Source organism: Chanos chanos, chromosome 15, assembly GCF_902362185.1.
Source record: "Chanos chanos chromosome 15, fChaCha1.1, whole genome shotgun sequence".
NCBI classification, from domain to species: Eukaryota; Metazoa; Chordata; class Actinopteri; order Gonorynchiformes; family Chanidae; genus Chanos; species Chanos chanos.
This window is the reverse complement of record NC_044509.1, coordinates 6,165,343-6,190,259: the sequence shown is the minus strand read 5'-3', so window position 1 is coordinate 6,190,259 and position 24,917 is coordinate 6,165,343. Positions and strand designations below refer to the sequence as shown.

Sequence of the window (24,917 nt, the reverse complement as noted above, 5' to 3'; positions counted from 1 at the left end):
GTCACGCGTGGCTGGATATGCCATTGTTAAACGGGTGTTAGCCGTCTAGCTCTAGTCCGTCTAGTCCGGGTTGACTGGTTTGGTCACTGTTATGAACAGTGCACTTACACAATTGCCATATCACGCAGTCGTATGCAAATTTGAAGCTTTGTTTCTCTAACCAATTTTCTTTTTCTGAAGTCGATGTAATACTTGCACTTTGCGCTGTGCTCCAACCTCGCTTAACACTCCGCCTCAAGTAAATTGCAGCCCTTTGACCCTCAAACTGCTGTATTTTAGTTCACGAGTTCATAAGAATTGCATACCAAAAAAGCCCAGCAAACTCTGACGTAAACTGATTGTGAGATACGAGTGTTCTAAATAAACATTTGCAAACCTAACGTCAGTTCTCCTTTCTCCTTGTGCATATCAACCCCTGTCTGCCTCTGAATAGGATGCATAGAGTCTGAGCTGGATGCATAGACTTTGCCCCTTTAAGGCAATACGGACGGTTTGTACAGCATCTGCTCCAGTGCTGTATTCCAGGGCTCAGCTTTTCTGCAAGTCAGCTGCTCTGTCTCAGTTGCCCTGGTGCTTCCAGATCTTGATAAATAAAAAGGAGACTGCCCTCTGCCTCTTCGCCCGGTCTCGCCGCACGCCGCTCTCTCGGAGGTTCAGCATCTCTTCATCGTCTCCCTTCAGCGTATCTCTCCCGGACTTTGCCAGGGACACGCCGGGCATGGCGGAGCAGAGGTATTGCGTGGAGTACGCCAAACGTGGCACGGCGGGGTGCAAAAAATGCAAGGACAAGATCATGAAAGGGTTGGTCCGCATCGGCAAGATCGTGCCCAACCCTTTCAGCGAGTCCGCCGGCGAGATGAAGGAGTGGTACCACGTCAAGTGCATCTTCGAGAAGCTGGAACGGGCTCGGGCCACCACGAAGAAGATCGAGGACATCACGGATCTGGAGGGTTGGGAGGAGCTGCAAGACGAAGACAAAGAGCTTATCAACAAACACGTCACGGGTATTTTTTCGCTGTATTCTTGAATATGAAAACTCGCTTTTCTGTGTTCTCTCATTCATGTGTTGTTACTCATCCGTGGCATTTAAGAGGGTTGGATTTGAATAGATGTTTCTTTTCTCTCTCTCTCTCTCTCTCTCTCTCTCTCTCTCTCTCTCCCTCCGTCAGAACTAGCTGCCAAAACGAACGCAAGCCCAAAAAAGAAGGTACAAGCCAAGCTAAACACCAGCGGTCAGCTAACAGCACCACCTGCTGATCCGTCCGTCAATGCTCCTCGCAAGTTCTCCGGCTTCACAGGTAAGGAAGGTGGAACACGTGCCCACCTGTCTTTCTGCCTGTATCGATCTTTCTGCTCACCTATCTTTCTGGTATCTGCTTGGGCCTGTCACTCATGTGTCTAAGTTACAGTCAGAAAGTGTGTGATAACCGCCCTTGCAAACCACATAACAGTGTAAGACGGTCATTAGTGTAAATGACAGGATAAGAGAACATAACTATACACATACTGAACCATCACGCTGTCTTATCTAAGCAACTGTAAATGATAAAGACTTAGCCAAGTGATCTAATCGCCCTTTTATGTTTATCAGCTGCCAAGGCGGGGACGTCCACCAGCCCAGCCGCATCTCCGGCCAAAACCGGGCAGGGCAGCGCCCTGTCGGCCAAGCTCTGCGACCCCAGCAGTAAAGACTGTCTCCTTCGCGAGTTCAGAAAGCTGTGCGCCATGGTGGCCGAGAAGTCCAGCTACAACGCCAAAACTCAAATTATTCAAGACTTTTTAAAGAAAGGCTCTGGAGGAGGTTGGTTCAGTATTGAAAGCCGCTACATTTAGATCTATGTTCTGCCGAGAGTCTGACGGTATGAAACTTACCCATATGTCAGAAACTGCAGGTTAGTGAATGTTGTACAGGAACTACAGGACTTTTTTTTATTAACGCTGCTGTTGTATTGACTTTTAGTGTTTGTCTTCTCTGTTCAGATGCATTTAAGGGAGACCTGTATCTGACAGTGAAGCTGCTGCTTCCAGGAGTTGTTAAGAGTGTGTACAACCTCAATGATAAACAGATAGTGAAACTCTTCAGCCGCATCTTCAACTGCAACCAAGACGAGATGGTGCGAGATTTGGAGCAGGTCAGTGCCTTTTTTTTTTTTTTTTTTTTTTTGCTGACACTCATCAGTGTTTGCTTATGACTTCAGCTGCGAGGAACATAGATTCTCTAGTGTGTAAAGCTCAGAGATTGTGTGTGAAATTGTTTATGTGTCTGTTTTGTTTGTGTGTGTGTGTGTGTGCGTGCGTGCGTGCGTGTGGTCCCCCCCTCCCCACCAAAAGGGTGATGTGTCTGAAACGGTGAGGATGTTCTTTGAAGCGAGCAAGTCTTTTCCCCCAGCATCCAAGAGCCTTCTAACCATCCAGGAGGTGGACGCTTCACTGACTCGGCTGTCTCAGCTCACTAAGGAAGATGACCAGCAGGCAGAACTGCAGGACATTGCCAAGAAGTAAGCCATTAATGTCAGACACCTAAAGCCCCTTGAGTCCACAGACCTGCACTGCGGTGCCATTCCTGTGCTTGGTATGAGTTTTTGTGTGTGTGTGTGTCTGTGTAGAGACATGTATAGCCTGCAGATTGTGTATTTTGGCTTTACCTTGTACCTGTTTAATTCTGTAATTGCCTCTAGCTGTCTTTATTTTTAAGAGACGCTGATTTTAATTGCAATGCGCCGTTGGCATTTTCAGATGCACTGGAAACGACCTGAAGTGCATCGTTCGACTCATCAAGCATGATCTGAAAATAAACTCAGGGGCGAAACACGTGTAAGTAATCACCTACATAACACCAAAATAACCACAACTGGGGTTTTTTTTTTCCCCCCATCACATTAATTTCTTCTTTCTTTTCCCCGATGCTTTTGTTTTTTTTTTTTCTTTACGCCCGTGCATTCATTTCCCCTCAGCCTAGACGCTGTGGATCCAAACGCCTACGACGCCTTTAAAGCTTCCCGTAACCTTGGCGACGTGATTGACAGGGTGCTGCGGAACCAGCAGGACGCATCTAATGGTGTGGGACCCAGGAAGAGCCTTAGTGTTGAGGCCACCCTCATGACCCCTGTGCAGCCCATGCTGGTGAGAGCCTCACACATCCAGACTCAGTCAAGGTGCTCTCTACATCAGAACAAAGTTCTAAAGTCAGCCCTTTACCGGTTGTGAGTGGTTAGTGACTGCACAGACCTTTAGCTGTTGGAGCAGTTCTGTCGAAGGCTTTGGTTCCAGTTCAGAGACTTTGCTGATAAAGTCAGAGCCTGAATCGTAAGCCCTTTGGGCTTATCTTTCGTGAGTCTCGTTTTAATCTCTTCGTTTTTTCGCGTCCCCTGTTTGTTTAGGCGGAGGCGTGCAAATCCATCGAGTACGCCATGAAGAAGTGTCCCAACGGGATGTACTCGGAGATCAAGTACGACGGGGAGCGCGTGCAGGTCCACAAAAACGGAGATCACTTCAGCTACTTCAGCCGCAGCCTCAAACCGGTGCTCCCTCACAAGGTCTGTGACCAAAAGACACCAGGCTGACCTGAGATGTCCGGCAAGAACCCATAATCAAAGAGTCGATTGTAAAGAGTTTCAATGTGATTGACCAACCGTGCAGTTTACATTCGTGCCACATTAATAGCTTATCTGAATGGCTTCCGGGGTCCAGTAGTCCCCTATAAATCACTATTTAATCAGTAACGTATCTAAATCATTGGTGGATACTTATCATCATCATCATCATCATCATAAAGGAGCATAAATAACAGGTTTCTAAACATTTACTTTGAGGGAGGAGGTTTGTTGTTCCACCACGAAAGCTCGTCCGACAGTTGTACTTTGGTCACTCATAATACAGATGTTCTAAAAATATGAAGCTGTGTTAAGCTCGGTAATAAGGAAGTGTGATGCCCAAGGCTTGCCAAGGTAAACCCGGCTGTCCCCCCCCCTCAGGTGGCCCATTTTAAAGAGTATATACCCAAGGCCTTTGCTGGGGGAGACAGTATGATTCTGGACGCTGAGGTCCTCCTCATCGATACAAAGACCAGTAAACCGCTGCCGTTTGGAACTCTGGGAGTGCATAAGGTAAATTCAGTGAGAATAGCTCATGTTTTGTAATGTCTTATATTTTTTGGCACAGAGAAATGACGTTAACATCTCTCTCTGGCTCTCTCTCTCTCTCTCTCTCTCGCTCTTTTTTAGAAAGCGGCCTTTCAAGACGCCAACGTGTGCCTGTTTGTATTCGACTGCATTTACTTCAATGGCGTTAGCCTCATGGACAAGTGAGAGATTTTTTTTTAAATTACCATCGTTAATATTAATCACTCTGTTTCATAATGCAATTGCATGTGTATAGATCCCTCAGCAGAAAACATCAAAACATTGTTCAGAATATTAAACAGAACTGGAAGTGAGTGGAAGTGGTTGTTTCTCTTTTGTTTTTTTTTGTAGACCACTTTGTGAGAGGAGAAAATTTCTCCACGACAACATGGTGGAGGTCCCTAATAGGATATTGTTCTCAGAGATGAAGCATGTAACTGTAGGTTTTACATCTCTCTACCTCTGTCCTTTCATTTGTTTTTGTTTTGGTTTTCCACTGCAGACTGCGATTAATCTTCCGAAACCAAGCCCTAAGTTATAGTTCTTCGGAGTAACATTTGTAATGGTGGATTTATCATGCACTGTTGGATAATTCATATTCAGAGGAGTGAGTGGAAGGAGGAAAAGGAAATGACATCGTTTTTATCCTGACAGAGAGCGGCAGACCTTGCTGAGATGATCACACGCGTGATCAGAGAGGGCCTGGAGGGCCTGGTTCTAAAGGATGTTAAGGTGCGTGCTTCTTTTCATCCAACGAGGTTCGTCAGAGATTCTGGAACATTCTTTGTTGTGGCCAGATTGTTTTTTTTTTTTCCCCCCACCCGCCGCTGATTCTATTTGCATCCATGAATTTTGTATTTTATGAGCTTTCTTCCCGTACTTCTAAATCTTTGAAGAGAACCCCATGGAGAGATAAAAGAAAAAAAACGTAATGCCGTGCACAGTGACAAAGTTAGAGAGTCTCTTTGAGTGGAAGAGTTGAACTCGTTCTCTGTCCTTTTCTCAGGGAACGTATGAACCGGGGAAACGGCACTGGCTGAAGGTGAAGAAGGATTATCTAAATGAAGGAGCAATGGCTGACACTGCTGATCTGGTTGTTTTAGGGGCTTTCTATGGCTCTGGATCAAAAGGTCTTTATACCGCATATATCTTATGGTTTTTTTTCTTTTATTAAGTTATGATTGCTAAATCCCCCCCTTATTTTCTTTGTACTTATTGGAACCCAGTCATCAGTTGGTTAAAAAAATGTTTTGCTTCTACAATATCAGCAATAGTACATTACCTGTGTGACTGAGTGAGTACATTACGACAGTGTAATGTTTAAGGTTCACACTTCGATGAAGGCATGTTTTATCCAGCAAGACCTATGCAAATGTTTATACAATGTAAATGTGTAAAGTGAAAAGTTTGTTAATATAAAAGTGTCGTGATTGTAAAATGTATTAAAAAAAAGTTCTTTTGCAGTAACCTCACTGGCTTTTATAAAAAACAGGTGGGATAATGTCCAGTTTTCTGATGGGTTGCTATGACCCTGACTCGAAGAAGTGGTGCACCGTGACTAAATGCTCCGGGGGGTACGATGACGCGACCTTGGCCAGACTACAGAAGGAACTGGACATGATTAAAATCAGCAAGGTAAACACGCAAACCAGTGGCCAAACACAGGGTTACCATCTTCTGCTTTAGCTTCCAGCTCCAAAACTCTGGAAGAAGACACGTTAAGCGTGAAAAATACGTCTCTCTCTGTTTTTCAGGAGCCTAGCAAGATACCAGGATGGATAAAGATCATCAAAAACTACTACCCAGATTTCATAATCAGAGACCCAGAGGTGAGAGAGTTAGTTAGATAATTAATGAATTATGTCCGAAAATTGCATTTGCAGGAAAGCTTTGCTTAATGAGACCTTTAACTCATTATTGTTTTATCGTTAATGAATGTGATCTCGACTAACGTGGTACGCATCTATAGCCCAGATGTAAGGGACACGTTTTTCAAACCCAGCACGCTCTTGACTGTAGCTCTATTTCTTCTCTCTCGTGAATAGAAAGCTCCGGTCTGGGAGATCACGGGAGCCGAGTTTTCCAAGTCCGAGATGCACACGGCCGACGGCATTTCGATCCGCTTCCCGCGCTGCACGCGCATCCGCGACGACAAAGACTGGAAGACCGCCACTAACCTTCATCAGCTAAAGGTTTGAGTCGCAGACTAAACCGACGACTTTGGTGTTCAATTTAACAGTGTGAACACGCGACACGTTTCCGTTGCTGTCTGTGATTTATTCGCGTTCAAATCGCCGTTTGCAGGAGCTTTATCGCATCTCTAAGGAGAGGTCTGATTTTGAGATAACAGCAGGTCAGTCCAAAGGCAACAAAGATGACAAGAGCTCCTCAGGAGGAGACAGCGGAGGCAGCTCTCCTTCCACGTCGCACGGAGCAGCCACCTCCTCCAGCAAGAACAGTGAGTAAAAGTCACTCCTAAACAAACAAACAAAAAAAAAAAATCCGCAGCTGAAATTGAATTTCTCGTAAAATGTATTCCTCAGAAGATCTAAAATGTTTGCAGTGAGGAATGCGTGTTGTCTGCGTTTGTTAGAATTGATATCTAACAAATTTGATCATGTCTATTGATACGCATAGTTGGGTTTTTTTTTTTTTGTTTGTGTCTTTGTTTTATTTCTTTATTTTTGGACTCCTTACCCTAGGCAATAGTCATTCCCCAAAACCAAAACCCGTGAAATCAGAACCTCAGTCTCCTGCTCCTGCGGCCAAGAGGAAGCTGCCCGCTGAGGATCACAGCAGAAAGAAGGTTTGTCTGACCTCTGTTAAACACATTTCCGGAGCATTCTCCGAGCAAAGAACTGTGCGTAACGCCTTTCGATAGCAACGCGCTCAGCGGAACTTTTGCAGGGAACTCAAGGCCTCACAGCATGGGGACGTTTGTGAATTGCTACGGACCAAATAACTTTGAGTTCCCCTTTTTGTTTCAGATCAAAAAGACAGAAACCGTTCACAGCAACGGACAAAGCAAACAGAAGACACCCTCTCCTCAAAAAACAGAGCCAAAGCCTGAAAAGGTCAGCGTTCAGGGAGGTTTTTTTTTTAATCCACCGCTCATCCGTTTTCATCCGTTTGAAATCTGATCCTCTTTGATAATACTGTCTGTAAAGTTTTAAAGTGCTACGTTATCATCCTTAAAATATAGGCTTAGAGCTAGAAATACTGACAGTGATGAACCCCAGTGTTGGACTAAATTGCATACTGTAAGAAACAGTGGATTGGAGGGCCACTCTTCTGAAGTAGTCAAACGATCTCTATGGCATGTAGTTTAGCCTTTTATTATTTTCTTTTTGTTTTTAATCTTCTGTCAGACCCTGTTAGACATCTTCAGCGGAGTGAAGCTGTTCCTCCCCGAGTCGACGCAGGACTTCCAGAGACTGCGGAGGTACTTTGTGGCTTACGACGGGGATTTAGTGCCCGAGTACAACGCCACCGCGGCCACGCACACGCTGGCCGAGCCCGACGAGGAGAGCCAGGCTCAAAAGGTCACCTCCAACTGGATCTGGGAGTGCATTCGCAAGAGACGAGTGGTCCCGCCCTGCTGATTCTGACAAATGACCTTTTGACCACTCCAGCTTTTTTTCCTACACACACACACAAATACACACAAAAAAAAAGTGCCCTTCAGAAAAACTGCGTGCTGTCCTCGTCAATAACAACAGTAATGCTTCGGTTTCAGAGTAATAAGCTGGACTATACGTTTTGTCATTTAAAAAGGAAGAAAACCTGCTTCTCCAGACATGCAGTATTTTTACTTGCTTTACCTTACATTGGGTATTGGCCATTTACACAGGACACCACAACCTTAGCTTTAATGTTTTGTTTGTTTTTGTTTGTTTTATTTTTTCTGGATGTAAATAGGAAACCGGTCATGTTTTCCTCCATTTACAGTCATTTATCTGATTTTAAGTCAGTTCTTCTCTTCACTTGAGCTCAGCGCTTCTTTCATTGGTGAGAGTGTATCATCACAGCCGAGTATCTGTCACGTCTTCCAATCACGTTTAGGCCGAAAAACACAGACGCAAACAACATGGTCACGAGACGCGTCTCCCTTTGTCCAGAGCCTTGGAATGAGTTTCATATCATGGTATAAAGAAACGTCATAAGTACCAACTCAGGATTTATCAAAAGAACTAGTTAAGAGACAGACAGCATCTGTCATGAGTTGTTGTGTATAGGAATAAACTGGGTTTAGAACTTAGTAATAAGTTAGCAATGATAGTCAAAGTCATTTTTAATATGCCGTGGGTCGTTTACAATTCATTCACATTCAGACTGGCTTCTCTTACCCTATGGAGTTAAATTCCCACACAGATTAATACCTCTTTTCAACTACGAGAAGAATCCGATATTGTCTAGGGGGTGAATATTTGTAAATCCACCTCACGTTTCATTGTGTGCTTTTCCATTCATGTTTCATCCAAAGATCTTTTGACAGGAAGGTCTTTTTTTTAACATGTTCAGGTCTGAATGTTGGGAAATGAGATAGTGTTCCACTGAATACAGACAAAAAAATATGTTATGGTGCTAAAATAAGCCTGGGCTGAGTAAAAAAAAAAAAAGTTTTCAAAAAAAATGCCCAAATGTGTCCCGTTTGCCTTTTTTTGCAACATTGTGCCATATAACTGACAACATACCTGTGACAGGAGGAAAATAAATTTAGGTTTGATTACAGAAACAAAGCAATCATAAAAAAAAAAAAACACCATTCTGTTGACAAACAAAACAGAACAACAGGCACTGCCTTGAGTATGAATGCATACTAATATCCTTTTTATTTCATCTTCATTTTTCTGAGCAGTAAAAAACCGTGGCAGACGTTTAAATGTGTGAAATGTGAGAAAAGTATGGACATATTGACCGACAGTAAGGCACTGTTTGGGTTCACATAAAACAGTTTACTTTAATTCCTCCTGTTTTATTCCAAATGCAAATCAACCATGTGTTCTGAGAAGACAAAATATTTATATATATATTTATGTTTTGCTCAAATTGCTAGTACATAAACCAAAAAAATACTGATATACATTGATAATCACTCATCTACATGAAACAATTTTAAACAATCTGCTTCATTCCTGTGAAACAGAATTTCTTCTTTTTTTTTTTATCATCTAGCATCATTCTAATGACTTTATGGAACAAGCTAAAACTGTTCAGTAGATATTACAGAGAAAAGATCAGACTCATTTTGGCCCATGGAAAACTCTAGAGCTTGAGGTCATCCAGTTTCCTCTTGCCTGAGTTCCCTTTATCCTCAGACAATCCCGAACTACTCAGGTCAAACACTTCCACCTGATGACAAGCCTGAGAAGGGAATAGACAGTCAGTGAGCACTAATACTTTTCTCTTGACTAAATCGCCCCATCAACCCATGCAGCTGACCCTGTTCCTTTACCTCCTCTCTGCAGAGTGCAGCAACAACTCTAGTTTTCATGCTAATCGACTGTATGTTTCGTGCTTATTATTACTGATTTTCATATAAAATATTTTGAGGGCCTTTTTATTTACATTAATTGGGCCAACCAAAACCATTTAGTACTGAAAGAAATTAAGACACGATTTAATTGTCTCATTCTGCAAACACACAGCAAGTTTACCTGTCTGGACGATTTTGTCAAAGTTGCACTACGCAAGCTACGGGATGAGTTTCCGGGACTTTCCACGGGCTGCAGCAGTACCCTGGTCCTTGGGACGTGACTCCAGGACTGACCCAATCCGGCTTTGAACCGGCCGTTTCCGTCTCGGACCGCATGATTGGTCACCTGATCAAAAACAAATAAACCACTATGTCCAAGTACTGATGGAAGAAGTGGATTTGATAGAGCAAACTCATAAAACAGATACACAGAAGGATCATAATAAAAACAACATAATTTAGAGAGATGCATTTTAGATGTCCTCACCAGCACTGCAATATTGAAGTCCTTTGCAATTGTCTTCAACATTCCTGCAACTTGCATCATCAAAGACATACCTAAAACGCAACGCAAATACTGGTGTCCAAAATGCAATGTCTTCATAAACAGCTCCAGTGTGAACAAAACCTTTCTGAATCGCAGCGGCCTGTCAGAAAACAAACTTTTCATATAAACAAACTGCCAATCTGTCCTACAGGTGATTTTCTTTACCACATGGCCCATGGTCAGTGATTGTGGGGTTGAGATTCATATGTGGAATTGGCATTAACTGTATTAAGGCCTTTATCATACCAAGGAAACTGAATGGTAAATAACTGAATACAATTACTGAAAGTCATCAGGGATGAATCATGATAGTAACTGAGAAAGAAAGCATGCAGCTGTCGAAACAGAAGCTGTGACACACATTAACTACAAAAAAAAAAAGAATAATCTTACTGGACATTGAGCGGAGATAACCCGTATAATAATACCTTCACTCTGTTTTGCTCCCAGTGTGTGAGCCAGCACTGCAGAGACTGAGTCTACTATGACAAGTTTGACAGAACCTCCTCCTGCAGATGCCTGTGAATACATAGGAGGGAGTGAGTGAGTGAGTGTGAACTCATATGAAAGAATGAGTGAGCGAGTGAGTGAGTGAGTGTGCATACATATGAGAAAGTGAGTGAGTGAGTGACTGTGTGAATGCATATGAGAGAGTGAGTGAGTGAGTGTGAATACATATGAGAAAGTGAGTGAGTGAGTGACTGTGTGAATGCATATGAGAGAGTGAGTAAGTGAGTGAGTGAGTGTGAATACATATGAGAAATTGAGTGAGTGAGTGACTGTGTGAATGCATATGAGAGAGTGAGTGAGTGAGTGAGTGCGAATGCATATGAGAGAGTGAGTAAGTGAGTGAGTGAATGCATATGAGAGAATGAGTGAGGGAATGAGTGTGAATACATGAGAGAATGAGTGAGTGAATGAGTGTGAATACATATGAGAGAGTGAGTGAGTGTGAATACATATGAGAGAACGAGTGAGTGAATGAGTGTGAATACATATGAGAGAGTGAGTGAGTGTGAATGCATATGAGTGAGTGAATGAGTGTGAATACATATGAGAGAGAGAGTGAGTGAGTGAATGAGTGAATACATGAGAGAATGAGTGAGGGAATGAGTGAGTGACTGTGTGAATGCATATGAGAGATCGAGTGAGTGAGTGTGTGAGGGAGTGAGTGAGTGTGAATACATATGAGAGAATGAGTGAGTGAGTGTGAATACATATGAGAGATCGAGTGAGTGAGTGTGAATACATATGAGAGAATGAGTGGGTCAGTGCTCTCAAAAGCTGTTCAATATCTCTCTGGACATACTTGTCATTTTCAGAGTTTTTCTTCTGATGACAATTTCTGACAGTTGCTAAAACATATCCATCTTTACCTGGCGCTGTATGTCCGTTCTTAGACCGTGAAGAGAAGTAAGCAAGGAGAAGACGTCAAAAACTCGGAATACCCGGATCCTCTCGAGCGCTTCCATCTTCGCGTTGGCAGAAAAGAGAACGAATTCAGTCTACGGTTTCTCAGTTAACACATATGTAAAATTCCCGGTGAATCAGTGTTGTGGTAGAGAGACAGATATATAACGCTCATTATGCATATTCTCTCACCTGCTCTGCCTTATTGCTGCTTTTGGCCTGAAGCATTTGAAGCAAACGGTTTGCACACGCGCCACCGTTTGTGTCAATAAACATCACACTCTGCTTTAGCACATAAGCCACGTTCACAGCCACACTAAAACACACCTTAATGAAGGAAAAAGCCACAACAGTAAATATACACCATAAATTAAATTATTTTTTAAAAATTCTGTCAAATTTACACAGTTATGAAAGGTAAAGTTATATGCATATATGCAACAATAATGTATAATAAACATTATATTTACTCATATATATTGATTTTGCCATAATATGAATCCCCAGAATTACTTTCATACACTTTATGACCACTGTTTAAAATGCACGCCTACACAGATATGCTTCCAGTTGTGATAGTCCGCAGTAATTGTTCACCTGTGTTTTTCCACTTCCTGGAGCTCCAGTCAACTCTGTTATTTCTCCTGTATACAGTCCAGTGTCCAACAGCTTATCTAAACTGCAATAAAAGACACATGTGGCCATTCACAAAGGTTGTATGACAAGCAATCGAAAAACAATGCAAGCACACTGACAAATTTCCCTCTATGATATGCAGTGACCATTCAACTATTACTATAATGCCCAGAAGACTGGTGATGTACATTGTCAAAGTGCTCGTTTACTTGGAGTCCACAAAGGAAGATGAAATCTGCATTGCTCCTTGACAAATTATACACCTATGAATTCTGCTCAAAACCAGGGGTGGATTTAGTTGAACTATTGAGGCCCAATGTGCTTTAAATTCAGGATCAGTGACACTACATTAATCTGACCTTAAGTTCTGATTTTACTCTTCAAATTGATCGTAGTTTGTATTATGCGATCGTAGTCAGTATTATCACCTTGGATTGCCCGTAGAGAGGATGGCAGTTGAACTCAGCAGTTCCTCGTATAAGTCTGCGCTTGACACAGGGAAGGCCGCGTGTTGAGCCAAGAGCACTCGTCGAACGGCTACGAGAGCCTGTAACACCAGTGACAGGCGATTAAAGGCAAAATTAGTCAGTTGTACAGTTCGTGTCCTTTGGCTGAGGTTGCCCAAAGTAATTTAGTAATTATGAATATTGATTAATTAAAAATGAGAAGTATCCACGAAGTCTTTTCTCCGTACAGAATACAGATCAGGTACATACTTGAGGAAAGTGTAGAACTGAGTGTATGGATCTACCCAATGTTAGGTCATGAATACCTTGTACGACAGTGAACATTTTTGGGCGAGGTCCTCGGTGTCTGAAGAGACAAAGTCCTCGACTGAAAAGAGAAAGATATTTATTTTATTTTATTTATTTATCATTATATTTTAAGATTAGCAGTCGATAAACAGATGGGAATTGACTGCACATACTACGATATATCTGCTTTGTCGCACAAAAAAAAACAGTCCTAATTTTGGTCACTTCTTTCAAACATAACTCGTTTATACAGAATACTCATGTAATTCTGTGGTTTACGAGGGTTGCCAACTCCTGAATAAAAATAATAGGGATCAAAACTGGTATCGTGAGAACTTAATGTGAAGTATGCGAAACCTGTTCTAATGTCTGCTGCCTGCAACGACTTGATCATGTCTTCGTTCAAGCCAGGACATATTCCCTCTTTAAGAACAACCATGACACCTAAGGACAACAAAGAAGAAACTGAGAGGGGAAAGCAAAGTAACTAAATGAAACTAAGAGTTAGTAGGATGCAAATTACCGGATAGCATTAGGTAATGTCTTACCAGACTGGTGGCTACTTCATCCAGTATCTAACATAACAAACACAACTGATAATTTATTTGTCTATGTTTCGCAAATTTAAATCAACAGATGATACGACGCATGGGTTTCAAGGTAAACTGTCATTGCAGTGGACGTTCATCATTCAAAAAAAGAAGTTACTGGCGCCATTTTTCCCACAAACAGTTGACGAACGCCACGGCTACGTCATGCGGATGCTAGAGTTTGGTAAACACTTGCTGGGCATGCTCTGTCATCTTTCAGATACGTTATTAACGTAAGAATACCGTGGGTGCGTTGGATTTGACAGCGAATACTGCGTAAGTTGTATCTGTAGTTGTAGAAAACGTACGCACGTATTTGCAGAGCACTTTGACTAGTGCGATTACCATAACTAACCAGAACAACTACGTTGCAGTTTAACTGGAGTTGATAGGCAAAACTGCTCTGGTGCGTGGAATTACAGGACGGGCAAATAATGGGAAGTAGTACCATCGGCTCTTCTAACGCTGCGAGCACTATCTGTTCCCAAACCCCGGCCTCATCTCGTTTGGTTCGACCGACAACAGTTTAGCGAGCTAGTTAGCCTGTTAGCTTGCTCAAGACCCACCTTCAGTGTTCGTGCGCAGACACAGAGAAAATGGTGAGTTAAAGATTTCTGCCTGATTCCAGACAGTGACATTAGAAGTGTTCAGTAAATTTGTTTTATTTTATTGAGAATATATTTTAGCTGCGGTTTGCCGATAATTTATGTGGTGTGGTGTTTGTTATTGTCAAGGTAACTGATGCAAATATCAACTGCAAGAAAACCATGCTATCCTAGTTGACATAGGTTAGCATCCAGCCTTCCTGTCAGATAGATAGCGAGCTTTGCGAAGCCGCTGAAATAGAACTTGTCAGTTAACAAACTAACTTATTAGTCGGCTAAAGATTGCAAGGTTTCGGCAAGATCCGTCCATGTTTTTGTCCCATATGAAGTTTTGATTTGCAGAAAGCTTTCGAATATCCCTGAGTTAGATTACTAGCTAGCCAAATCGATATATTTATTATTGCTAAATATCTAATCTAGCTAACCTGAGGAAGCGAACAAGCAATGTCAGATGTTTGTTGACGCTCTAACATGCATGATTCAGCATTCGGTTGTATAAAAGAACATTTTTGAGGTATCGCAGGGTAGGTCTGCCATAGCCGCTTAACTAACATCAGTAGTTTTCACTATTTAAGCCCGTCTAATTTAGCTTAGCTGGAAATAAATAAAAACAGACCGCGAACATGCGGCAAGTGACGATCATTTTTGCAGCCAACAGGCTATTCTTGTGTACCCAGCTATTCCCAAGCAACTGCATGCACAATGTGTGCTAATTTTTTTGGGAGGGGGGGGGGGCGAGCTAATAATTTGCCAAGTGAGCTTGTTGTTTCAGAGATGTCTGTACGATTCTCATGCCTAACATAATTTGAGCCGGTCTAGGCAAGGTTGTGCAGACCAGCCCACGGAGGCCTTCAGCTGGAGAAGGCACACAGCTTTTCACGCTTGATAGTTTCCACTGAAGTGTCGAGAGGCTTGCAATTTGACAATGTTAAGACGGCCTGATAATATATCGTCATTCAAACGAAGGGAAATTAGGTGGCTATTAAGTGGGGCTCTTATTTGTTCGTCATTTGGAACATTGCGTTATCTAGCTCCGGGTTTTTATCTGTTTTCTCGCAGCAACGCCGAGTATCTGCAGTGAGCATTACTTTCTTCAGTAGTCATTGATCATTACTGTTTCCCCTTTATTTTAATAGAATAATGAGCTACATATTTTCATAACCAACTACTTCAAATACCTCTCACTTATTCATTTTGCTTCGTTTTTTCTCGCTCAGATTTAGAAATATAACTGGAGACAAATCTTAACATTTTGAAACTGAGTCAGAGTCATATGCAAACATTTTGACAGCCTTTTAGCTCATATCTGCAGATGTGTATTTATGTAATAGAGATTTAGGCTCATAGTCACATGGTAGTCAGATCACAAATACTCTGGGCTGTGCTCACACCCAAAGTCATAGCTGATTTGTGGGATTTTTTTGTTAATCATTTTTATTGCACAATATAACTAACTGCCCCGCTCTCTCTCTCTCTCTCACTCTCTTACTCGCTCTCTCTCTTCCTCTCTCTTTTCCTGTTATCCCTCTTCCTGCAGGTGTACTTGTTAAATCCTCTAGAGAATCTCAAGACCTACATAAGTAACCGTCCACCGTTGGTCATTTTTATGGTCAGTGTGAGTGCCGTGGCCATCACATTCCTCACCATCGGATATTTTTTCAAGATCAAAGAGATCAAATCCCCAGAAATGACAGAGGTACGTCATTTCAATTAAAGGACCCCCCCCCCCCCCCCCCCCCCCCCAAAAAAAAAGAGAGAGAGCGAGCGAGAGAGAGCAAGATCATGAGGAGCATGCTGTTCCTGTTGCTAATTTTAGTTAGCTGCTTTTGGCCCTTCTGTTTTCTCAACTGTTGAGTACCTGCTTAATAGACATTTCTGGTTGCTGACATTGTGATCTGGACATTTATCTGTACTTATCAGTCACCTGTACACAGCATCTGAGCAGTGTTGGGTTTTATTTAGCCTCTCCAGGTTGTGACAGAATTGTGTCTTCTTCACCCCTCTCAGGACTGGAACACTTTCCTCCTACGCTTTAACGAGCTGGACTTCTGCATCTCGGAGAACGAGACGCTCAAACACGGCTTGAACGAGTCCACCACGCCGGAGAGCACGGTGACAAGCAGCCAATCGCGTTCCAGCACCCAAGCACCCCTGCTGCTGGAGGATCCTGGACCCATCAACATCTCCGTACCTATCACTCTCACCCTGGATCCGCTCAGGCCGTTCGGGGGCTACTCCCGCAACATCACCCACCTTTATGCCACCGTGCTGGGGCAGCAAGTAGGCCTGTCAGGTATATGCCGGCCTTCATCCATAAAGTAATAGCAGTTTGAACTTGGCTTGTAGAATGATTCATCCATTTTTTTCTGGTTGGATTAATTGTCCTTCCCAGAGCTGTATATATTATATTACAGAGAAGCTTCATATTCATTCAGTATTCTGTTCTTGAAATTTAGAATTGCAAATTTAGATCTAGGTTACTCTTACTGTGAAGATGATTTTAAGATTGTCAACCCACATTAAGATTGTACTGTGATCCCCCCCCCCACTCCCCACCCCAAGGTGCTGAATGGTTTGAGTAGTCTGGTATTACACTTGTTAGCTAATGGCAGTTTGTGAGACTTTATTGTTGGCCCAGTGTTTCTGTACCAGAATAGCATGGCTACAGTTGCTTTGTTGTACAAGCCAAGAGGATCAGACCAGAGAGTTACCGACTGTTTTTTTTTTTTCCCCCTCTCACTGTAGCAGAATGCCATCCAAGCAAAACAACAGTTCGTTGTGATCAAAGGGGGGTAACATGGAGAGAGTCACTGGCTTGAAAAGCAGTAACTTCCAGATAATCTCTCTTGTTTACTGTACCTCAAGCTTGTTGCTTCGAATCGTTTTTACAGACACACGCGAGCATGTGTACGCGTTTGTGCATCTGCTGGGGCGGGTGGCTTTGGACGGGTGAGGGGGGCGGTTCTCACACTCATGTGTTCATTCTATCGCGACTCTTGTCATAGGGAGGGAAGCCCATGAGGAAATGAACATAACCTTCGCCCTCCCTGTGTCCTGGAACTCGGACGACTGCATCCTCCACGGCCACTGCGAGCAGGTGGTGTTCAGTACCTGCATGACCATCACGGCGGCCAGCAACGTTTTCCCAGTCACAGTGTGAGTGCTGGTCCGGGCTCTCCCCTCCTCCACCGCCAGTTCACTTCACTTCACCATACACCCTACTATCATGACTGTTTATGTCTGTAAAGACTAGGTCAAACATTGACAGTTGGTTATGTAAATAAAAAGAAATGTCACCTGAAAGCCTGTATGTACTCAACACTGAAGCGGGCTGAAATTTGAATCCCTGTAATCCTGAGTAAACTGGTACAGGACAAGGGAAAAAGATAGGAAGGTCTTTAATAAATAATAAAGTTTATGTAGATAATGATCAACCTTTAAAGAGAACACGTTTGTTTACACTCGCTAACGTATGTATCTCCGGAACGAGATTTTTAAGTGGACAGGGTTAAGCCGAAATATAATTTAGGAAATGGTTTCCAAACACAGGCAACCACCTCACTGTGTCCCGGAGACGTACACCAACGCCACGTCCTGGTACAAGATTTTCACCACTGCCCGGGACTCAGACACCAAATACACACAGGAGTACAACCCGTTCTGGTGTTACAAAGGGGCCATTGGGAAAGTGTACCATGCACTCAACCCCAAACTCACAGTCATCGTCCCAGAGGTAAGAGCACGCAGTGGGTCACTGAAGGGTTTTATTTTTCCCTTTGAGCAAAAACTATAATGGATTCATATTCCCCGGTGTTTCACCGGAACTGCACATGAATATGTTGACTCACAAATGACATGTCTATTGGAGACTTGAAGCAGAGTATCGACTCTGAGTTTCATATAGACTAGTTTAACTTCCATCTCTTTTATTCCGTATGTCCATTACTCAGAACTCTGCACTTCCCACAATTGAATTATCAGCGCACAAGCACACTTTATAGAAGAGACAACGTAACTACCCAATCAGCAAATAGGGTTTCACGCGAAATAAACAGAATGGATGTTGATGGGAAGTAGCCGGAGGGAATGCGGCTGGACGCGCATCGGTCAGCCCGTAGGGTTTTATCTCCGCTCTTTGCGCGTTGTTTGTCTTGTGACGGACAAAAGCAGATGCCGTGCTCTGTCTTTACAGGATGATCGCTCTCTCATCAACCTCCATCTCATGCACACCAGCTACTTCCTCTTTGTGATGGTTATCACCATGTTCTGCTATGCAGTCATCAAAGGCCGGCCAGGCAAAGTAAGACAGAGCAACCCAGACTTCTGTCCAGAAAAGGTACAGCGCTCTCTGTTTTGTTTGTTTGTTTGTTTGTTTTCATTGTCGTCAGAGGCGATGTATGTAAAAGCAGACAGGAATCATGACCGGTGTGGTTATTAATGACATAATGCTCGTTTACCATGAGGTTAATAGTCGTTTTCCATTTGCTTGTTTTTGAATGCTGTCAGTGAGTAGGTGGTGGTGGTTGTTGTTGTTCTTCCTGTTCAGTAGTTAGCTCATATTGCACCAGTGTGGGTTTTGATGTAGCCGCAGTGTGTTACTCAGGGGGGGACAAAAAGGCATCTCTGCTGTCAAGTTGGAATTGAAAAGATTTCTCCCTCTTATGGTGTGGTGTAAGTTCAAAGCGTTAACACCATGTTTATTTTTCTCCTCAGCTGGCCTTGTCAGAGGGGTAAAAGAGCATCAGAGAGACAGGGAGTCTACAACCGAACCATATCTGAAGAGGAAAAAAAAAAAAAAAATTGGGGGGGTTTTGGGGAGGGGGAAAATACTATGTTGCCTACTGAACCCAGGAGAAAGGTGCAAAAACCTCTGTGAATGCATTACTCTGCAATGTTGGGTCACTCCAACCAAAGACGTTTAAGTGCCTGTATCTACTGTGTAAATATTTGTAGGACTCTTTAATTCAGTACAGAAACAGTCTGCCTAAGCCGCCGCCACCCCCCCCCCCCCCCCCCCGCCCCCACCCCTCGCCCCCTTTCCCTGACCCCACCCTGACCCTGTGCTACCCCTCGACAAAAGCCCGCAAGATGCAATATCAGCGGAGCGGAGAGTTACGCCTCAGATGGGCAGACAGGGATTAGCACTTAACACATCATACGTCATATGGCCATCGCTACGTCATGTCACGTCGTGTAACCGTTCAGCACCTTTGCCGCCTTTGTCAGAAGGAGAAACTTCTGCCTAACTACTTTTGGCAACTTTTTTTTTTTAAGCTTTTTTTTTTGCTTTTTTTTTTTTTTTTTGCTTTTCATAGCGTTGACTTTATTAGGGGTTTTTGTTTGTTTTTGTTTTGTGTGTACGTGTGGCTTTCGATTGCCTTCTTATCTCCTGGTGTCTTTCTGGGTACTCACACTCCCACGTTGACCCGGCCCCTCCTGACCGTGCTGGAGGCGGTCCAGCGGTGAGAGTCGTCCTTCGCGGAAACAGAACAGATCGTGAACAGGGCAGGCGTGTTGTGCTACGGAAAAAAAGCAGGGACGACACTTTCTGTCAGCCTGACGAAACGTTGGTCTGAAGGCGACCAAGTTCACCTTACTGCGAAGAGAGTTTTTTTCTTTTTTTTTTTTTTTTTGCACTCATACCTGTTAAAACCCATGTCCCTTAGTTTGCCATCCATACTTTTTTTTCTTTCCTCCCTCCTTTTGCCATGTGCAGTCTAAAGTCATAGGAGTGCTGCATGAACAGATACTTGACTGGTTTGTCACCCTGCTAATTTCCTCATATCTTTTAGAGGCTAACCGTAAAACAAAAGAGACCAAGATGTGCAGGCGTGGGCGTGGCTGATCCCGTATGTGATTGGCATGTGAAGCCGTCGGGCGTGTGGGAATTTTTTTTTTTTTTTTTTTTAAATGATTTGATTGTTTGATTTAGAGAAAGTTTGAGTGAGTGAGTGAATTTTCTCTGATGGATGGATTTGTGTTTAGTTCCTTTACTGTATATGAAGTATATATAAAAAAAAAATGTTTCACTAGCAATGATTTGTCACATCTGGTTTACCTCTGTTTTTGATTTCAGTTTGATTTTTTTTTTTTCTTTCTTTCTTTTGGGTTTTTTGTTTTTGTTTAATTGGTACACTGTAGAACTGAATGTACTTTTAAAGGCTACAGCGAAAATTAACAGCAGTAATGCAGCACACAGAAACAACAATAATCAATTGTACACGTATCATCTGATTTAAAATGTGATGTAAAACTTAACTGTATTTTTTTTTTTTTTTTGGACTTATTTTATTGTAAGATATTACCTCGAACTCTATTTTCCAGTTTTGTCTGTAGAGTGTTTTCTCTCCTCCTTCCTCTGTCTGTCTCTGTCTAACGTTTTTCCTGCCTTCCCTGTTTCTTTCTCTTGAGGCTTTTTGGTTGGATGCCTAAAAGATGACAAGCGTTTTAACCTTCCTGAACAGACATAGCATCATAGCACAGAACAGACTTGTCTTCATATTCTGTCATTTTGTCCCTTACCAGGCAATAGCTATGTTCAGTACAGCGTATTCTGACCCAGAAGGCTAACTGTGTTAGAAATGTTTACTCAGCCTTTTTGCGTTAGCTCTGTCATTTTGTTCAAATGCATTTCTGTCTTTTCTTGGACAATTTTCGCCTTAATGTTTTTTTTTTGTTTGTTTGCCCCCCCCCCCTCCTTGAAGTCACACTTCAATAATAACTGGGCAAATGGGAGTGTTTTTTCCTGATTAAGACGCAGGTGCCCCAAATACATGGTTTTGGGGGTTCAACCTAAGTGTCATGGTGTGTGAACTATAGCTCCCCGTTTCATATTTACTCCCATCAAAATATTCACACGCTCGAGCAAAAAAATAAGCTTCTCCACCGTGAAACAGTGACAAGTCTCAGTGCAACACTGCATAGCAAGTTCAGACAAAGTATTTCTTCTTCCTCTTCTTCTTCTTCTTCTTCTTCTTCTAGGTCTTTGCAGCAAGTTCGATTCAAACCTTAACATTAGACCCACAGTGCTGTTAACAGTTTGAGCGTTCTGAGAAGAGGAGTGTCTGTTGTGACATTTCCTGCATTCTTTCGATATTTAGATAGCCCGGCATCACTCTTGTCATGCACCGTCATAGTCGTGCCTAAAACAAACTCCCCACAGAGTGTCAGCAATTTGCTCTTATTTAGGAATTTCTCTTTGTCGCCTCTTTTTTTGTTTTGTTTTGTTTTTTTCTCTCTCCCTCTGATTTCAACAACACGTAGAAGTAAGCATCCAACCACTGACGTGCCTTTACACAGGCCAGCTGCAGCATCCATGTAAATATGTTTCTCTCGCCCTGTGCTCCTGGAAATGTTCGACGTAGGTCTGAGCCATGAGAAGACCAAGATTTTCCTTTCAGTCAGACTGCTGTAAACGATTCAAGTTTAATTAAACTTGTTTTTATTTTTTTTGCTTTTTTTTTTTTTTTTTTTTTTCCTTTCAGTGTTTATGCCATATGTGCTTATGTTCTCCTTTTCCTGTTTTCTGCCTTCTGCCCCTACGTCCAAAAAGTCTGCAACAGCACATCGCATGGGAGTTGGTTATACTTTCCTTTAGCAGAATGAAAATGACTCATGATGTAATTGTTGGTGTAACGGTCTTGCGCAAGTTAATATGTTGCCTCCAACTTTAAGGAGATTTTCCTTTTGTTTTTTTTTGTTTTCTTTTCTTTTGTTTTTTTTTTTTTTTTGATGTGTTAAATTGCCATTTATCATTACTATAAGGTTTTGAAAGATTGCAGGTTAAATTTAAAAAAAAAAAAAGATTGCATGTTGACCATGCAGATAAATGACTTTTGAAGTAACATTTGAAACCTTTCAGAGAAGCAATATTTGACATTTTCCCAGTTGTCTATATCCAAGTGAGACATTACTGATTGTATTCATAATCATTATTTGCAATGTTTTTAAGTTGCTTTTTATTTTGATTGTATGTTTTCTTTAAAGGCTCATTAAGAGGGTTTGGTTCAAGTCTTAATCCAAGTCATTGTAAAAAAAAAAAAAAAAAAAAAGAAATTGAATACATATATTTCCTGATTTATCCGTTTGCAGGAATTTACCATTCACTTTTGATTAATCTCCTTTCCATTTGATTGGCTGTAATTTATAAACCACATCATAACACAGGCTGAGTTGGACTCCACTGCAGTTTGCAGAACAGTGAGTGAAAGCTCCCAGAGGGACGATTTGTTTTCATTAAAAAGAGCCATAATTCATGTGTACATTTCAAAATAAACTGCCTACAGATGGACAGTAGAGAACGCCAATGGATTCCGTAGTTAATGCTTAGAGCTCGGATCATATTGATCTTTCACTGTTTTTCTTAGGGCTTGAGGCATTGAGTAATGAGTATTCGTAAAAGTGTTGATGGCTGTCTTCTGGAGTTTGCAAGAGTGCCCTTTTAAAAGTCCTTCTGTGTAGCAGGAGAGGCCGAGTGGTATTCCACTGCAAGTCTTTTGCCTGTCTTGTTGCATGACTGTCAATGTGATAACTGCTGTTTCTGTTTGTATGAAGACAATCCTTCTGTTTCTGTGCTGTTTGTAAAAAAAAGAAAACGCTGTAGGCACATGCTTTGCTGAATAAAATCAAACATAACCTGATGCCTAATTGCTTTGTCTGGATTGTAGAACTGAGTTCAAGCCAAGATCATGAAACGCGTTTGAAAAGCACTTTTAGTTGACTTCTCGCTCTTTGTTCCCATCACTTTTATTGTTACTGGCATCCAAATTAATGAAAGTTATAAAGTAACACAAATTAGACCAAATGAGAGAAGGGATCTCGGATTGCGTGCCTGTAAGGCTCGCCAAGAGGGTTTTTTTCTTTCTTTCTTTTTTGTGCTCGGGAACCGGGTTTATAACTCTCTAGCTTGCCTATTCTCCTCTACTATCACTCTCCAGTATGTTTCGAAGTCATTTTGGATAAGCGCGTTAGCGCAATAACGAAATGCAGAGCTGTTTGTGAAGCAGACGTTCGATACTACATTTACGACAAGCCTTAATGTCTTCCTGGTTTTTATCTTTGAATTTACCTCTGTTTATTTTAAATGTAAAATTAAAGTAAAAGGAGTGTAATAAAAGGACAATGCTAACGGCAATCTACCTCGAATGCACACCATTTACAGAAATAACTAGTCATTACCCCCTTTTTTTACTCAGTCCAAATGAAACGGAACCCATATATCTTTCATAATCATTTGTGGATTGCAGCCTTCTGCAAACTGGTTCGTTTGCCAGTCTTCACTCTATTTCCCGCAGACATCAAAAGAAAAATAAAGGCCCGTGTGTCTATTTATAGTGATGAAGGGTGCAGATGACTCGGCAGTTTCCTGGTAGAGTTTTAGGCCCGCTCAAGTCGTCAGAGGGCAAAGTAAACACCAATCATTTCTAAGCTATTCTGAGTTATCACGTCCTTTCTGTTCCGATAAACGCGATCTCCTCTAGAAAAAGAAGGATTTAAGTGTGTGTTTCCTTTATTTCAGCGGTTATTTGTACTTGCACTATGTTCGCGGCCACTGGTGCGTAACTAATTGTATTTTCTGTCAATACTATGTGGCTGCTTAAGCAAGTTTACCTGAGATACAAAAGCTCTGACCTTTAAAAGCATTCCTCTGTTCCAAAGGCTGGCCGCAAGCAATTCAAACTAAGCGTTTCACTCTGCATTTAGCTAATTGTCATAAGCAGGTGTTTTAGACATTGTGGCAAGAGAGGTAGCCAGCAGGCTGACACTAATATATTGGTCCCTATTGTCAATAGTTGTTCCAGCCGTTATCAGATGGAATCAGTCCGAGAGCTTTTATCTCGTACGTATACCATACACTTAAGATGCTCGCGTGAAGCGTACACTGTGGATGGAGTGGGCTACATTTGTGAGGAAACTGGAGGAAATGACATTTGTGAGGAAATGGTTTGTTAGTTATCGCCAGATCGGTGTATTTTTAAAAAATAATATTACAGGATTAAAAAGTAATCAGACTAATGATGATGAGCCGACTGAAGCAGCTGGAAAGTACCAGTTCCAGCCAGTAGTATCAGTGTTCATTATTGCCACTGATCCTTTAAAGAATCATTCACGTATTTCAGTTCTATTTTTACGTGTGATGTAAATTAAATATCTGAGGAAACCTGTGGTAAGTATATTGACGTCTAGAAATGTAACATTTGCACGCGCTCTTCAATCAAAAACAAAAAAAGAATACTTTTGAGATTCCTGGAAACTAAATAAACACATGTCGGGGCCAGATTCGGCTCAAAAGAAGTCACAGAATATTTATGCAGCAGGTAAAGATACCGCATGGTCTTACAGTTTGTAGGGTCTAGTTCCCCCATCACCAAGACAACTGTTACTATCATGCAGGTGGGTGAAGTGTTAAATTCTTTCTTAGGTTTTTTTTTTTTTTCTCTCTGTTGCTAAGTTACCTCTGAGAGTTTTAGCCGCTATGTCAGTAAAGAGCTGAACCATAGACTAATGCACAATTACATGCTTGATATGAATGATATAACCTACGTGTGTTACCAAGAAATCATCTTTTCATATCCGTGTGCAATCACTGTAAAGACCGAAGAGAAAGCGCAGGCCACTGTTATTTTTGATAAACATCACTTGGATTGTTTCAAACTGGATTCCTAATTCTAATTTTTCGTTTGTTTAATTATTTATTTATTTTACAATGCTCTTTTTTTTCACGGCAGTATGGCACCTAGTCTTCACAACATGTTTCATCATGACATTAGATGGCGAA

The 24,917-nt window shown here is 42.0% G+C and overlaps 3 protein-coding genes across 3 annotated transcripts; 2 read left to right on the top strand and 1 right to left on the bottom strand.

Moving 5' to 3' along the window:
• Positions 1-449: 449 nt before the first annotated feature.
• lig3 (ligase III, DNA, ATP-dependent) lies at positions 450-8,657 on the top strand. The gene is made up of 20 exons (XM_030792580.1): positions 450-1,004; positions 1,170-1,298; positions 1,592-1,801; positions 1,981-2,132; positions 2,332-2,498; positions 2,737-2,814; positions 2,955-3,123; positions 3,381-3,536; positions 3,975-4,106; positions 4,224-4,303; positions 4,473-4,560; positions 4,776-4,853; positions 5,128-5,251; positions 5,614-5,756; positions 5,876-5,950; positions 6,167-6,313; positions 6,426-6,583; positions 6,831-6,927; positions 7,109-7,195; positions 7,490-8,657. Exons 1-20 carry the CDS (start codon positions 455-457, stop codon positions 7,721-7,723), a joined length of 3,054 nt encoding a protein of 1,017 aa, XP_030648440.1. The 5' UTR covers positions 450-454; the 3' UTR covers positions 7,724-8,657.
• Positions 8,658-9,386: 729 nt separating this feature from the next.
• On the bottom strand, positions 9,387-13,384 carry rad51d (RAD51 paralog D). The gene is made up of 10 exons (XM_030792967.1): positions 13,303-13,384; positions 12,963-13,024; positions 12,619-12,737; positions 12,152-12,233; positions 11,747-11,881; positions 11,521-11,616; positions 10,573-10,663; positions 10,085-10,155; positions 9,779-9,943; positions 9,387-9,485 (listed from the first exon to the last, which is right to left on the bottom strand). The coding sequence occupies exons 1-10, from the start codon at positions 13,382-13,384 to the stop codon at positions 9,387-9,389; spliced, it is 1,002 nt and encodes a 333-aa protein (XP_030648827.1).
• A 489-nt stretch (positions 13,385-13,873) lies between these two features.
• tmem248 (transmembrane protein 248) lies at positions 13,874-18,927 on the top strand. The gene is made up of 7 exons (XM_030792823.1): positions 13,874-14,134; positions 15,678-15,836; positions 16,148-16,433; positions 17,146-17,296; positions 17,690-17,873; positions 18,333-18,476; positions 18,854-18,927. Exons 1-7 carry the CDS (start codon positions 14,132-14,134, stop codon positions 18,872-18,874), a joined length of 948 nt encoding a protein of 315 aa, XP_030648683.1. The 5' UTR covers positions 13,874-14,131; the 3' UTR covers positions 18,875-18,927.
• The last annotated feature ends 5,990 nt before the right edge of the window (positions 18,928-24,917 follow it).

Bases quoted from the DNA above. Each gene is read 5' to 3' on its own strand.
- lig3 (XM_030792580.1), top strand. From the start codon at position 455: ATGCATAGACTTTGCCCCTTTAAGGCAATACGGACGGTTTGTACAGCA. The intron at 4,107-4,223 runs GTAAATTCAGTG...GCTCTTTTTTAG, and splicing joins GAACTCTGGGAGTGCATAAG to AAAGCGGCCTTTCAAGACGC. The intron at 4,561-4,775 runs GTAGGTTTTACA...TTATCCTGACAG, and splicing joins CAGAGATGAAGCATGTAACT to AGAGCGGCAGACCTTGCTGA.
- rad51d (XM_030792967.1), bottom strand. From the start codon at position 13,384: ATGGTTGTTCTTAAAGAGGGAATATGTCCTGGCTTGAACGAAGACATG. The intron at 11,617-11,746 runs GTGAGAGAATAT...GCCAACGCGAAG, and splicing joins GCAGCAATAAGGCAGAGCAG to ATGGAAGCGCTCGAGAGGAT. The intron at 9,486-9,778 runs GTAAACTTGCTG...TTCCCTTCTCAG, and splicing joins TGACAAAATCGTCCAGACAG to GCTTGTCATCAGGTGGAAGT.
- tmem248 (XM_030792823.1), top strand. The intron at 15,837-16,147 runs GTACGTCATTTC...CACCCCTCTCAG, and splicing joins AATCCCCAGAAATGACAGAG to GACTGGAACACTTTCCTCCT. The intron at 17,297-17,689 runs GTGAGTGCTGGT...TTCCAAACACAG, and splicing joins AACGTTTTCCCAGTCACAGT to GCAACCACCTCACTGTGTCC.